Source organism: Sarcophilus harrisii, chromosome 2, assembly GCF_902635505.1.
Source record: "Sarcophilus harrisii chromosome 2, mSarHar1.11, whole genome shotgun sequence".
Classification (NCBI taxonomy): Eukaryota; Metazoa; Chordata; class Mammalia; order Dasyuromorphia; family Dasyuridae; genus Sarcophilus; species Sarcophilus harrisii.
The window spans coordinates 574,163,751-574,176,040 of NC_045427.1; the positions used below are offsets into that span (position 1 = coordinate 574,163,751).

Here is a 12,290-nt window from a genome sequence, read left to right on the forward strand (position 1 = left end):
GGCATTATAACATTATATAATATTTGATGGAATTATATGTAATGATAATTACATGACAAGTGTATCAATACTTTAAAGTTTAAAGTTTAAAATTACACTGACACTTTTTGAGATATCCTGTACACATATGAGTGGCCTACCTCCAATAGAATATAAGCTCCTTGAGAGTAGGGACTGTTTCATTTTTGTCTTTAGCTCTCTAGGACCTAGCACAATACCTGGTATATAGTCAGTGATTAGTAAATGCTTGTTGACTTATTAACAAATATAAGATTTATATTTTCATCCATGTCTTTCATACTATAGATTCATCTCTCCAAGTGCCTCTAGCACCTTTAGGTCTAGAGGTGTCCCACAATATCTCCATCTCAACATATTTAAAGCTGAGCATTGTTTCTTTCTTCACAAAGCCGATCCTCTTGCTTTTCCTGTGTTCTCTCCCTTTCTGTCTCTCTCTTTCTATCTCTCTCCATCTCCATCCCTGCTCCGGACACACACACTTTCTATCAATCTCTGTCTGTGTGAATCTCTATCTATGCCTCTGTGTCTGTCTGTCTGTTTGTTTCTCTCTTTCTCTGTCTCTCTCTCTCAGACTCTCTCTTTGTCTCTGTGTCTCTGTTTCTGTCTCTGTGTCTGTCTGTCTGTTTGTCTCTCTCTTTCTCTGTCTCTTTCTCTCAGACTCTCTCTTTGTCTCTGTGTCTCTGTTTCTGTTTCTGTGTCTGTCTGTGTCTGTTTGTCTGTCTGTCTGTCTCTCTCTCTTTCTCTGTTGGTTGGTCTCTCTTCTCTCCCAGTCTCTTTCTCCCTCCCTTACTTCTATGGCAAAGAGAGTTTTGTCATCTGGGAGTTCTCCTATGCCAATGAACTCACCATTTCTTATATTATAATTCCTTGTAGTTTTTGGTATTGGTCTCTCACATTTCTATTTAACTATAAACTCCATGAGGGTAAAGACTATATCTTACTAAATTTTGTATCTTTTCTAGAACATAGCATAGTCCGATGTACACAGAATAATAAATGCTGAACTTTTCAGTGAAACTTGTATCCTTAATGGAGAGGATTGTACATTGGCTAAAGAAAGAATGATTATTTAACGATGATTATTTCAAAACAACCCACTCAAAAAGCAAAGGTCATGTGGATGGGAAAGGGGATGCATATATGCATTTCTTTTCCCAAAGATAAAAGAACACAAGATCGAAACCAATTTTCCTCTTTTCTCTAATGGAAATGCATGAGTGTTCATCTTAGTTAAAAATATCAGAAGTAATGATACATCTTATTGTAAATTCAACTAAGATATATAACTTAATATCTAGTAATCATCCAAAACCAGATGATGTGGCTCATTTCCTGTAATGCTTAACAATCAATATTTGTCCTTTTAAAATCTCTCTGATACTTCCTGCTTCTATGCTTTGGACCACATTTCAAGATTTCTATGATATAGTACTGCCATTAGTTTGTAGACAGAAATACCTGACAGGTGTAGGACTAGTCAATTACTATTTATTCCCTGGTTCTGAGGCCACCTTGCATTAGGAAACTGTTTTCTGGATCCAGTAAATTGTAAAGACTATAGTGTACAGGAGCAGTCTAAATGGGGGGGTAGAGAAAGCGAAAACTCTGGAATGCATCCATGCCTATTCAAAGAAATTATCTAATTTTCCTTTATGCACTTCTGCATCTAGCAATTAATTATGTAGCTCTTTCCAAAACTTCCTGCTGAATTTTTAGGACTTTAGCCAGGGAGTTTGAAAAATAAGGCCTTAAAAACCTGTTCATTTAAAATAAACTATATCTGCCATCATTTAGGGTTGAGTGACAAGTCTAGGCAGTGGTGTCAAACAGGGTCACTCAGTGTGCCAGAACTAGCTTAAAATATATTCGGGAAATACTTAATAAAATAAATAAAAATACAATGATATGTCAATATTGTTCACATGTGATTTTCAAAGTCAATATGCACCTTCAGGGATCCTTATGTATAGTTAAGAAGCCTCTATTTCTACATGAGTTTGCCGTCTGTGGTGCAGTGAAAAGAAATAGAATTTACTGTTAGAAAATCTGGGTATTAGTCCCAGCTCTAGTATTTACTATCTGTGGGCCTGTGTGCATATAACCTTACATGAGATAATGTACATAATGTACATGAAACTCTTTACAAATTGTAAAGTACTATATAAATATCAATTTATTATTCTTATCATTATTATCCTTTGAGGCTCACTTTTCCTTACCATAAAACAGGGATAAAAAAAAGACTTAAAATACTTATTCATAGGGCTATTTGGAAAAAAAACACTTTGTAAAGTGCTGGATAAATTGAGATAATGTTGTTTATATTGTTATTTAAATTTCAGCCTGGTAGAAAGAGCATGGGGAAGTTGGTGGTGCAGCAGATAGAATACCAGCCTGAAGTTGGGAAGGTCTGAGTTCAAATTTGGCCTCAGACACTTACTGTGTTCCTGGACACTTAATGGCTATGTGCCTCATTTTCTCATATGTAAAATGGGGACCACCTGGAGAAGGAAATGGCAAACTACTCTAGGTTCTTTGCCGAGAAAAGCCTATGGACAGTGTCTGTGGAATCATGCAGAATCAGATATGATTCAATGGCTGAACACCAACAGAAAGACTAGGTGTGGGTCAACTTTGTTAACTTCACTCCACCTCATCCCACCCCTTTACAGTATACCTATATTAATTAAGTTATGTTAAGTTAATTAAGTGCTTTCCTATCCATTATTTCATTCGATTCTCATGACAACCCTATAATGTAGGTAGAGAAGAGATTATTCCAGAGAATAATGGGTGTATATATTAACCACATGCTAGCTAGTGTGGACACAAATAGAAAAGCAAGACATTTCTATTCTAATAGGAAGGGACAGCATACATGGGGAGTGAATGGTGACCTCTCAGAGAAAGGAGATTTGGTTGAAAAAATCTAAAGAATGTTAAGGGAACAATAGCCTTTACATCTTTTTCAGAATCCATGGGAATGTTGATTGATATGAGTTCCGAGAGCAAAAAAGTGAAAAAAAGGAGGTTGGAAGAAGGCACAGAATGGAAGAAGATCAGGGTAGAGAAGACTTGTAGAGACTGTGGCCTGCTAGAGAGAAAGGGATTTCACCAATCAGAACGGCACTCCTTCAGAACTCAAGTTCTAGACAGAGCAGCAACATAAATAATGTGGGGAAGGGGAAGGCTGAAGATGGCTGGAGTTAAATATTTATATTCATCCTTACTCATCCCAAGGTACTAAGCCTTGGTGATACAAACAATAAAATGAAACAGTTCCTGCATCTAGGTGGTGCAATGGATGTAATAGTTGACTTGGAGTCAACAAGACCCTGAATTCAAGTATGGCTTCAGATACTTACTGTCTGTGTAATCCTGGACAAATCACTAAATTCTGTTTGCCTCAGTTTCCTCATCTATCAAATGAACTGGAGAAGAAATGGCAAACTACCCCAATATCTTTGCCCAAAAAATCCCAAATGGGGTCATAAAGTGTCAGATGTATTGTCAAGAAATCTCTATCCTACTGAGAAGAAATAACATAGGCTCATAGTATTATAGATATATAGCTGAATAAATATATTCATATTTATATATTTACATCCTACCTTAGAAGCCTTCTAGTCCCCTAATTTTATACATGAAAAAATTGAAGCACATAAAGATTTTAGGTGTCTTGTCCAGGGGTCACAGAATTAGTAAATGAGGTAACGTTTAAATCAAAGTCTCCCTGATTCATACACTTGTACCTGCTGCTTCTCTATATAAACAGCATATGAGTACTAAACATGGAGGATGTACTAAACATGGAACAGTATCAGTGAAGACTTCCTAATGGAAGTAGCACATGACCTAACTCTTGAAGGAAGCCTCCCTTATCTCTTTCACCTTCATTGAAATAATATGTCCATATCTTGTCATCCTGATTTGTAAGCTCCTTGAGATCAAATGATGGGATCTTATTTTTCCTTGTATCTCCTCCAACTTAACCTCACACAGAATCTAACACAAGGCTTCACACAAGTAGACACCAGTAAGCAGAGGCTACATAAATGACTCAACTATAATCTCTGGTCTGGATTCCAAGATTTGATTCACATGGGAAACAATTGTTTTAAATTTAAAATCAGTTTCTTCTGATATATTTTACAGAAAAAATTGGGCACATTTTCCATGAACTCCCCTTTTCCCTCTCTTCCTCATCATGTATCACTCAAGTGCTTTCTTCCACTATCTCCTCCTTCAAACTTGTTCTATTTAATGAAATGACTTACTCCTCACTAAGACCAACCCATCTACTTGTTCATGTAATCCTACTCCAATCCCATCTCCTTCACCAAATTGTTCCCTCTCTCCTCCCCATATATATAATATGTAGTTTTATATGTGAATATATATGTTTGCACATGTGTGTGTGAGCGTGTGTGTGTAGAGCTATCAATCTATCAATGGCCTGGGAAATAACTGAGAGGTGGAGAGACTGAAGAATGAGTTTAGGAATAGTAGGGGATAGGAAAAAAAACGGCATGTCCAATTAACATCCAAGTAACAAAGCCCAGAAGACAACTAAGTGATATAGGACTGAAGCTAAGGAAAGAAAGAGATTGCTAAGAATTATTTAGATTTGGGAGTCATCTGTGTAGAAGTGATCATTATACCTATGGGAGCTGATGAGCTCAACATTGAGAGAGAGTATAGAGAAAAGGGCCCATAACAGAACCATGGTAATTGTCTACAATAAGGAAATTGGGTTGTTTGGGATAAGAAAATTGAATAAGAAATTTTTAATTTGACTGTCAGAAGGGATCACAATGGCTTCTCCTAAACTATCCTTGCACATCTGCTAGAGACCATACTGGAGGGAGAGACAGAGACCAGCCCAATGTGGCAGGTCTTAGATTCTTATATTACTAAATCATTCTAGTGCTGTTTTCTTTATTTTTCCCAGGACAACCTGTTGAAATAATAAAGACTTTTCCCTGTTAGCAACTAACTCTTGAACTGTAATTGCCTTTATCAAAGTGCTCATTGCCTGAGAAATTCCAAATTTGTAGATCTGAGCAAACCTATCAATAGCATGCATGTCCCTGGAAGTAGCACTAATGAATGCCATCACATCTTTGACTACAACTTATATCTTCAAGGTGGTTATGTTTTATGTGGTGAAAGGAGGTTGAGGAAATGGTAAAGGATTCTCTTGGACTCTGTGTAAGATAAGTTTCATATCTCTTCTGTTTTTAGGTTACAGCCACATGTATCCCACAACAGGACTTGGAAAAGCTCTGTGTATGCTGTATGCTCTCTTTGGGATACCTTTAATGTTCATAGTTACGACAGCCCTTGGTGACACCCTAGCATCCATGCTATCTACAATTTACAATAATTACAAAAATCTTCGGGTCTCTTGCCTTACATTATCTCAAATCCGAAGGCATAGTTCAAAATGCACAGACTCTGATCTTGTCAATAAGACCTTATCTCATAATGTGGTAAGAAAATCAAGCCATAAACTCACCATACAAAAAGGCATAAATACAAATTATAATTGCCTGATGGAACAAAGCCAAAATCTGGAAAAGTTTAAAAAAACTCTAAGGAAAGAGCGGGAAAATACCTTGTGTGTTCCTTCAGAAATGCAAAGAAGCCATTCATGTCCTGAGCTGGAGCATTTGAAATCACAACGCTTACAAAGCCACAGAAGCTTAAGAAATTTAGGAAAAATAGTTGAAAATTTTGATATTCCCATCATCATAATTGGGTTGGTTGTATTTGCCTACATCTCTTTTGGAGCAGCAATTCTACCACTTTGGGAAACTCATATGGACTTTGGGACTGCATTTTATTTTTGTTTTATAACATTTACCACAATTGGGTTTGGGGATATCAAGTTGGAGAATACCTTTATATTTCTCTTTTGTTCCATTTATGTTGTCATTGGCATGGTAATTGTCATCATCACTTTCAAACTGCTCCAGGACAGATTGTTCCATGCTTACCAAAGCATCATATTGTTTGTCACAAAATGGGATGTACAGTAGCCAATGGAAGAATGCTGGGGTTTATTTGCATAAGTCTATAAGAAATTTGATGTTCATTAAATCCCAGAGTTAGAAGGGACTTTAGAAATTGTCTTCATTGCTTTCAAACTGTCCCACGATAGATTATTCCATGCTTATCAAACCATCATATTGTTTGTCACAAAATGGGAAGTAAAGTAGCAATTGAAAAGTGAAGATGATACTGGTTTATTTGCATAAATGTATAAGGAATTTGCTATTTATCAAATCTCAGAGTTGGAAGAAAATTTAAAAATTATCTAGACTCACTCCCTGCCTAAAGGAGTAATATTCCTCCATGGTACCTCAAGAAGTGATAATAACCTTTGCTTGAAAACTTCCTGTATTAAGTTGCTAGCTACCTCACCAGCTAGTTAGGCCATTCTGTTTCAGATAGTGCTTATGAGAAAATCCACATGACAACTATATCCATACAGAATAAGTTTTATCTGTCTTGTAATATGATTCAAATGTTTGAAGCCAATGATGCTATCTCCCTCAAATTTTCTTTTCAAATAAATCTCCCTTGCAGCTATTCATTATGCAGCATTGTTCTTCATCTGGCAAGATTGTGGCTTCCACAATATGCCAATATACAATACAACAACTTACAATGTACCGATATACAGTATCCTAGCTTACATTTTGTTTGGATCTATATTGATTCAATGGTATTGTAGAGTGACATACCATCTCATAAACAACAGATAGTGTATCTTAAATTAATATTTGTATCTTTGTGTCTTAAAATTTGGAAAATAACATGCTTAGAGTAGTGAGAACAATCAAATTGGAATTAGAATATGTGGGTTCAAATCCTAGCACTTTTATTTTCTTTCTGTATGGCTTTGAACAATTAGTTTTCCTCCACAGTTTTTTTTTACTTCATGTGTGAAATGAAAGACCTCTAAGGTCACACTCAAATCTAAATTTATGACCTCATGATCATCCCTGGTTATCAGGATATATTGATTATGTACTCAAAAGACCACTCTTCATTCTCCAACGTTTAGTTGGTTTCTTCCTTTTAGAAACCATTAAATGAAATTACCTTTACCCTTTTGCCTTTGATATGAAGGAAATATTTTCCTTCATAATTCACTAGGAATATGTACTTTCGTTTAAGTTAAAATTTATGTAAGTAATTTTCTATCTTTTAAAAAATTAACATAACCAGTTAGGGAAATGTCTTCTTTTGAATGACCTCTATAAATGCATGCAATAAACCTAGCACCAATTGTATCATTGATATGTTATCACTGATTACACTGAGTAGAATTGTTATTTCCCAAATTAATACATAGATTTCACACAAATCAATAGTCAAGGTATATCATAGTACTGAGATATGTTTTGACATTGAGGACAAATATGCTTGAAAAATCAAGAGAAAGCATTTTTTAAAACAATTTTTGGAAATATCTCTTGATTTGCTCATTTTTCAGAAGAATGAAGAGAAATTGGCACTTTTCAAAGATATACTCCTTATATTATGAGACTATTAATAATCTTGAATACAATATTTCACATGGTATCATGCTCCAAAGAGCACATAGTCACCAAACTCAATAATGCAGCATAGGCATCTGGGGCCAAAGTCTCAGTCTTTCTTTTTTTTATTATTCAAACAGGCTTGGTCTAGGTTTCTGTCTCTGAGATAGTATTTTTCAGACTTTATTCCCCCCTCTCCCATTTTGTTGTTGTATATGAGTTTTACATATGTATTTTGCATTATTAGGGAAATGTTAGCTTACCCTTATCTTTGTGGGTATTGAATCCTGAGGGAATCCTGCAATCACTGAACTTTGCTGCTGTCATAAGTGAGAAGAAAAACCCTATGAAAAACATACATGGGTTTGTCATATTAGCCAATGCATGGGTAAGTACTAATCTTTGCCCTGAATTTAAAATAAAATGACATGTATAAATGCCAATAACAAATATTCAGTTTGGGAAAGAAAAAGCAACAGTCTTTCTATCTTCTTTCTTTGTTAATCTTTTTTCTATTCCAGGCCTTATTAGTAAATATATACATATATATATTTATGCGACTATTAATTTAATATTTAATATATTGAAAGATAAATTAATACTATGGGTATGGGTTTCTCCTGTAATGATGCAGTTTGCCACCTTTATTTGACCTAATAGATAGTCTCAAAGAGTTGTTGTGACCAATAAAATTAAAACATTAACGCTGAATCTTTCTGAAACTAGCTAAACTGGCTTCTTAGACAAAGAGTTATAATGAGAAATCCTGATCCTCAGAGCAGCATCATGGAACATCTACTCAAAAACAATTTTATCCATAACTGGAATTCACTAGAGACAGAGTTCATAGCAGATACTGAGGAACTGAGAGGCCATAGGATTCTAAAAGGGCAAGGATTGGGGTGGAGAAAACAATGGTAAGTCAGAATATAAATGTATTGACAAGAGAAAGTGACCTGGATGTTCGATGATTCTGACAAAGTGGATCTGGGCAGAAGAGAGTGAACCTCGCAATCACTCTGCAACCTCCCTCCCTCACTTATTAATCTGTTGTTAGTCCGGGGGAGCAAAGCAAGGCAACTTAATTTTGTTCTGTGACTGTTAAAGCAGAGGAAATGGGGATGAACTAAGACATAAAAATGATGGTGGTGGTGTGTGGGGCTGCTTATTTTATAGTGATATGGAAACTGGTTTAAAGATAAGTCACTTATGTCAATAGATGATAGATAGATGATAGATAGATAGGTAGATAGATAGATAGATAGATGGATGGATGGATACATTTCTTTTCCCTCACTCTCCTATACTTCCCTTAACAATTCTGTACCTTTGTTGACATACACATTAAATTACCTCCTTCCTTTGAACCATTTTACAATGATTTGCATGCTGCCTTGAGTTATCATTGACTGCATAGCAATGAGAATGGATTGCTAAAAGAAACACTGGAGATTATTTTCAGGGAGATCTTTAAAACTTAAAATGATACTATTTAAATCAGAGGTGTATAACGTTTTGTGTGTTGTGGATCCCTTTTACCATCTGAAATAGACTCATCAAGTATTTTTTTTTAAAGTTCGTGGACCCTAATTTAAGAACCTTTGATTTAAATTGAGTCCTGCTTTGACTTAATGAATTCTAGAATTCATATGTACCATAGGAAGTCTAGCTTTTTAAGTTAATTAGTCTTCCTATTCATTACCAGGCCCATACTTTAGTTATTTCCAGGTTAATAAGCCTGTCAGGTCTTGTCTTCTGCTGATGAAGTCTTTAAGAACCAAGGGGCAGCTCCATACAAGGGCGAGGTATCAAAATAAGACTTGACTGTGCCAGCCCAGTGATGGATTATACATCTGCTATTTGAGAACTATTCTAGCAAAGTTCAAAGAGAATATCACAGGGCAATGAATTTATTCTTTACAATAATTCTCAAAGTCTATCCAGTATGTTGTATAGAAGTTGCAGTCCAAGAACGTGGCAAGAGTGTGCACACTAATGAAACTGCACATTCTTGAAGTGTCAAAGTTTTGTTTTTGTAATTCTTAACCCCCAGCATAGTACCTGGCATATAACAAGGACATAATAAACGATTGTTGAATGAATTTCCATTACTCATTGGCACAGGGGCAATTTTCTATTCCCATGGCCTAAAGTCTTACTCATGAACACAACTTTAAGAATTTTGAAATAATGAAAAAGAAGTAAGGGCAGAATTAGATAAAGACAGCCTACTCAACTCTATACTCTAAACTTTGGAGGAGAAAGCCCTCATTGTCCCATCCACTTTTCCAGTCCCCCTTTTTCAAGATTTGCATGAGACTCATCATCCATTTTATGTGTTATGACAATGCACAATAGAATGAGTCAGTCACTTCTCTGTCAATTTCTATTTCTTTCCTGGTATTAGTGGGATAACTTTATTTCACATTGTAAGTGACCTATCCAAGTAAGGTGTGAATGTTCATATAAATTGTGTAAATATATAGACAGGTAGCTCAAGAGGAGGTAGTGATATATCTAGAATCTTGCCTAATTTCTATGGGAGACACTGATTCCTGTGGCTTAAGAGGGGCAGCTTATTACAGAGGGGAGGAAGGGAGGGATAGAGAAAGAGGGAAAGAGAAAAAGACAGGGAGGAGAAAGAGAGAAAAAAGAGAGATCAGAAAACAATTTTATCTATCTTCTAAATAATGCTGGTAGAGGAGTAAATTACATCCAACACAAAAAGTCATGAGTTTTCCTGGCACTATCCTTTGAAAGATAAAAGGTAGCCCTTAACTTACACTTAAAAATATAGCTACTTCCCACTGAATGCTAGTCATACAAAAGATCATTACAAATAGTGAGGAGCACATAAACCTATTTATCCAAGCAAACAACTCAAAGTTATACAAATCAGAATATAGCTGAAAACACACAAATTGAATGAACTCATTCTCTCTCTCTGGAAGATAGATGCCTCAGATAAATCATAAAGAGGCTTAGAACTCACACAAGCAGAAAGTCCTTGAAGCCTTTAGAGAAGTAAACTGGAAATCAGGGATAAGTTAAGGAGATGCTTTTAGTAACTTCTTCAAACATGGCTTTCTATTGCTCATCCCTGAAATAGGTCCCAAAGATAATCTGTAAACCATGTGTGTTTCTCTCTTGAAGAAGAAATTAAGAAGGTCTCCACTTTCCAAAACCTCTTGTGTAAACCCTATCCCTCACACAGGTATACAGAGTTGCTTCAACATTCTCTCAATAAATTATAGAGCAGTTTTAAGCAAAATGCTTGGCTGGAAACTTGGATTACAACATTTTTTGTAAATACAGTAAGAAATTAACATTTACTTGCACAGTGTTTTATTATATATCAATTTTCATTCATGCAAAAAAATATTTAGAGCTAGAAGAGACCTTAAAGGTCATCTAGTCCAAATCTTCTATTTTTTATAAGAAACTGAGACCCAGTAAAGGTAATTTGCCTATGATCACATAAGTAGTAAGTGATACAGCAAGACTTTGAACCCAAGCCCTCTAATTTCAATTCCAGTACATTTTTTCCTGCCTCTCATCAAAGATTTATTGAGTACCTACTAGGTACAAGTCTTCCTTCAGTTTACAATTGTATAGAAAAAAATTTCAGGATAGAAACTAATAAAAGACAAGATGAGCTGTGCCAAGTGCTCCCCAAGGACATTTGTTTCATTCGGGTCAGGATCATTAACAGAGGCTGAACCAAGACTAGATGTTCTAAGCTTAAATTTAACGGTCTAACTGTGCAATATTAACTAAATGCCGTTATCACTCTGGATATCTGTTTTCTCGTCTCTCAAATGCATGGGTTAGTTTCAATGATCTCAAAGGTTCATCTGTATATTACAAGAGTATTTATCATTTAGGAAAATGAATACCTACTATCCTATTAGCGTAATTGAAGTTCCACCTATCATACATTCTGGTTGTGGGATTTTCAGGCAAATCACTTAATGACTCAGTGATCCCGGGAAGTCCCAAAGAATATAAACTATGGGAAAGATACCAATTTGCTTAAGGAAAGAGAATTTCCTTACATGGATCTCCTTATGCCAATTCAATCACAATTTCAGTTTTTATTTTAAATTAAAGCTTTTTATTTTCAAAACATATGCAAGGATAATTTTTCAGCATTGACTCTTGCAAAACCTTGTATTCCAAATTTTCTCTTCCTTTCCCCCCATCCCCTCCCCTAGATGGCAAGTAACCCAATATATGTTAAACATGTGCAATTCTTCAATACATATTTCTACAATTATTGTTCCGTAACAGTTCCACTTTTTAAAAAGAAAGTGCACAATCTGTTTTTTTTTTTTTTTTTTGGTGAACTCCTTATGATATATTTTCTGCTTTTGCTGTTCTCTAGAACTGTTTTCAGGATTTTGGGAGCCAGCTGAGGGTATGATACATTAAGCTTACATTCCTATAGTCCTTTACAGTTTGCAATGTTCTCTGTTTTCAACCATCTTTGGAAGCAGATGGCATAAGTGTTACTACTGCTGCTTGTCAGATGTGTATGGGGATATAGCAGCCTGCACCAGAAATTCCCTCATCATTTTAGTATACAGATATATACAAACAAATCATATACAGTGAAAATTAGGAGAACCTTAAAAGAGGGAAGGCACTTAAGAAAGATTGGGGAAAGTTTTTTAGATATGATGAAACTTGAAGAAAGCCAGGGAAACTAATAGCTATAGA

At 35.5% G+C, this 12,290-nt stretch overlaps 1 protein-coding gene across 2 annotated transcripts in view; it reads left to right on the top strand.

Moving 5' to 3' along the window:
* KCNK18 (potassium two pore domain channel subfamily K member 18) overlaps positions 1 to 6,753 on the top strand; it is a 31,757-nt gene extending 25,004 nt beyond the window's left edge. The window contains exon 4 of one of the 2 annotated variants that reach the window (XM_003755345.2): positions 5,266 to 6,753. In XM_003755345.2, the coding sequence (XP_003755393.1) occupies positions 5,266 to 6,062 (797 nt within the window). In that variant the 3' untranslated portion in view covers positions 6,063 to 6,753. Of the gene's footprint in view, positions 1 to 2,993; positions 3,361 to 5,265 lie in introns of those variants that run through there. The other variant, XM_031955930.1, reaches the window with a different exon arrangement.
* Positions 6,754 to 12,290: the final 5,537 nt, after the last annotated feature.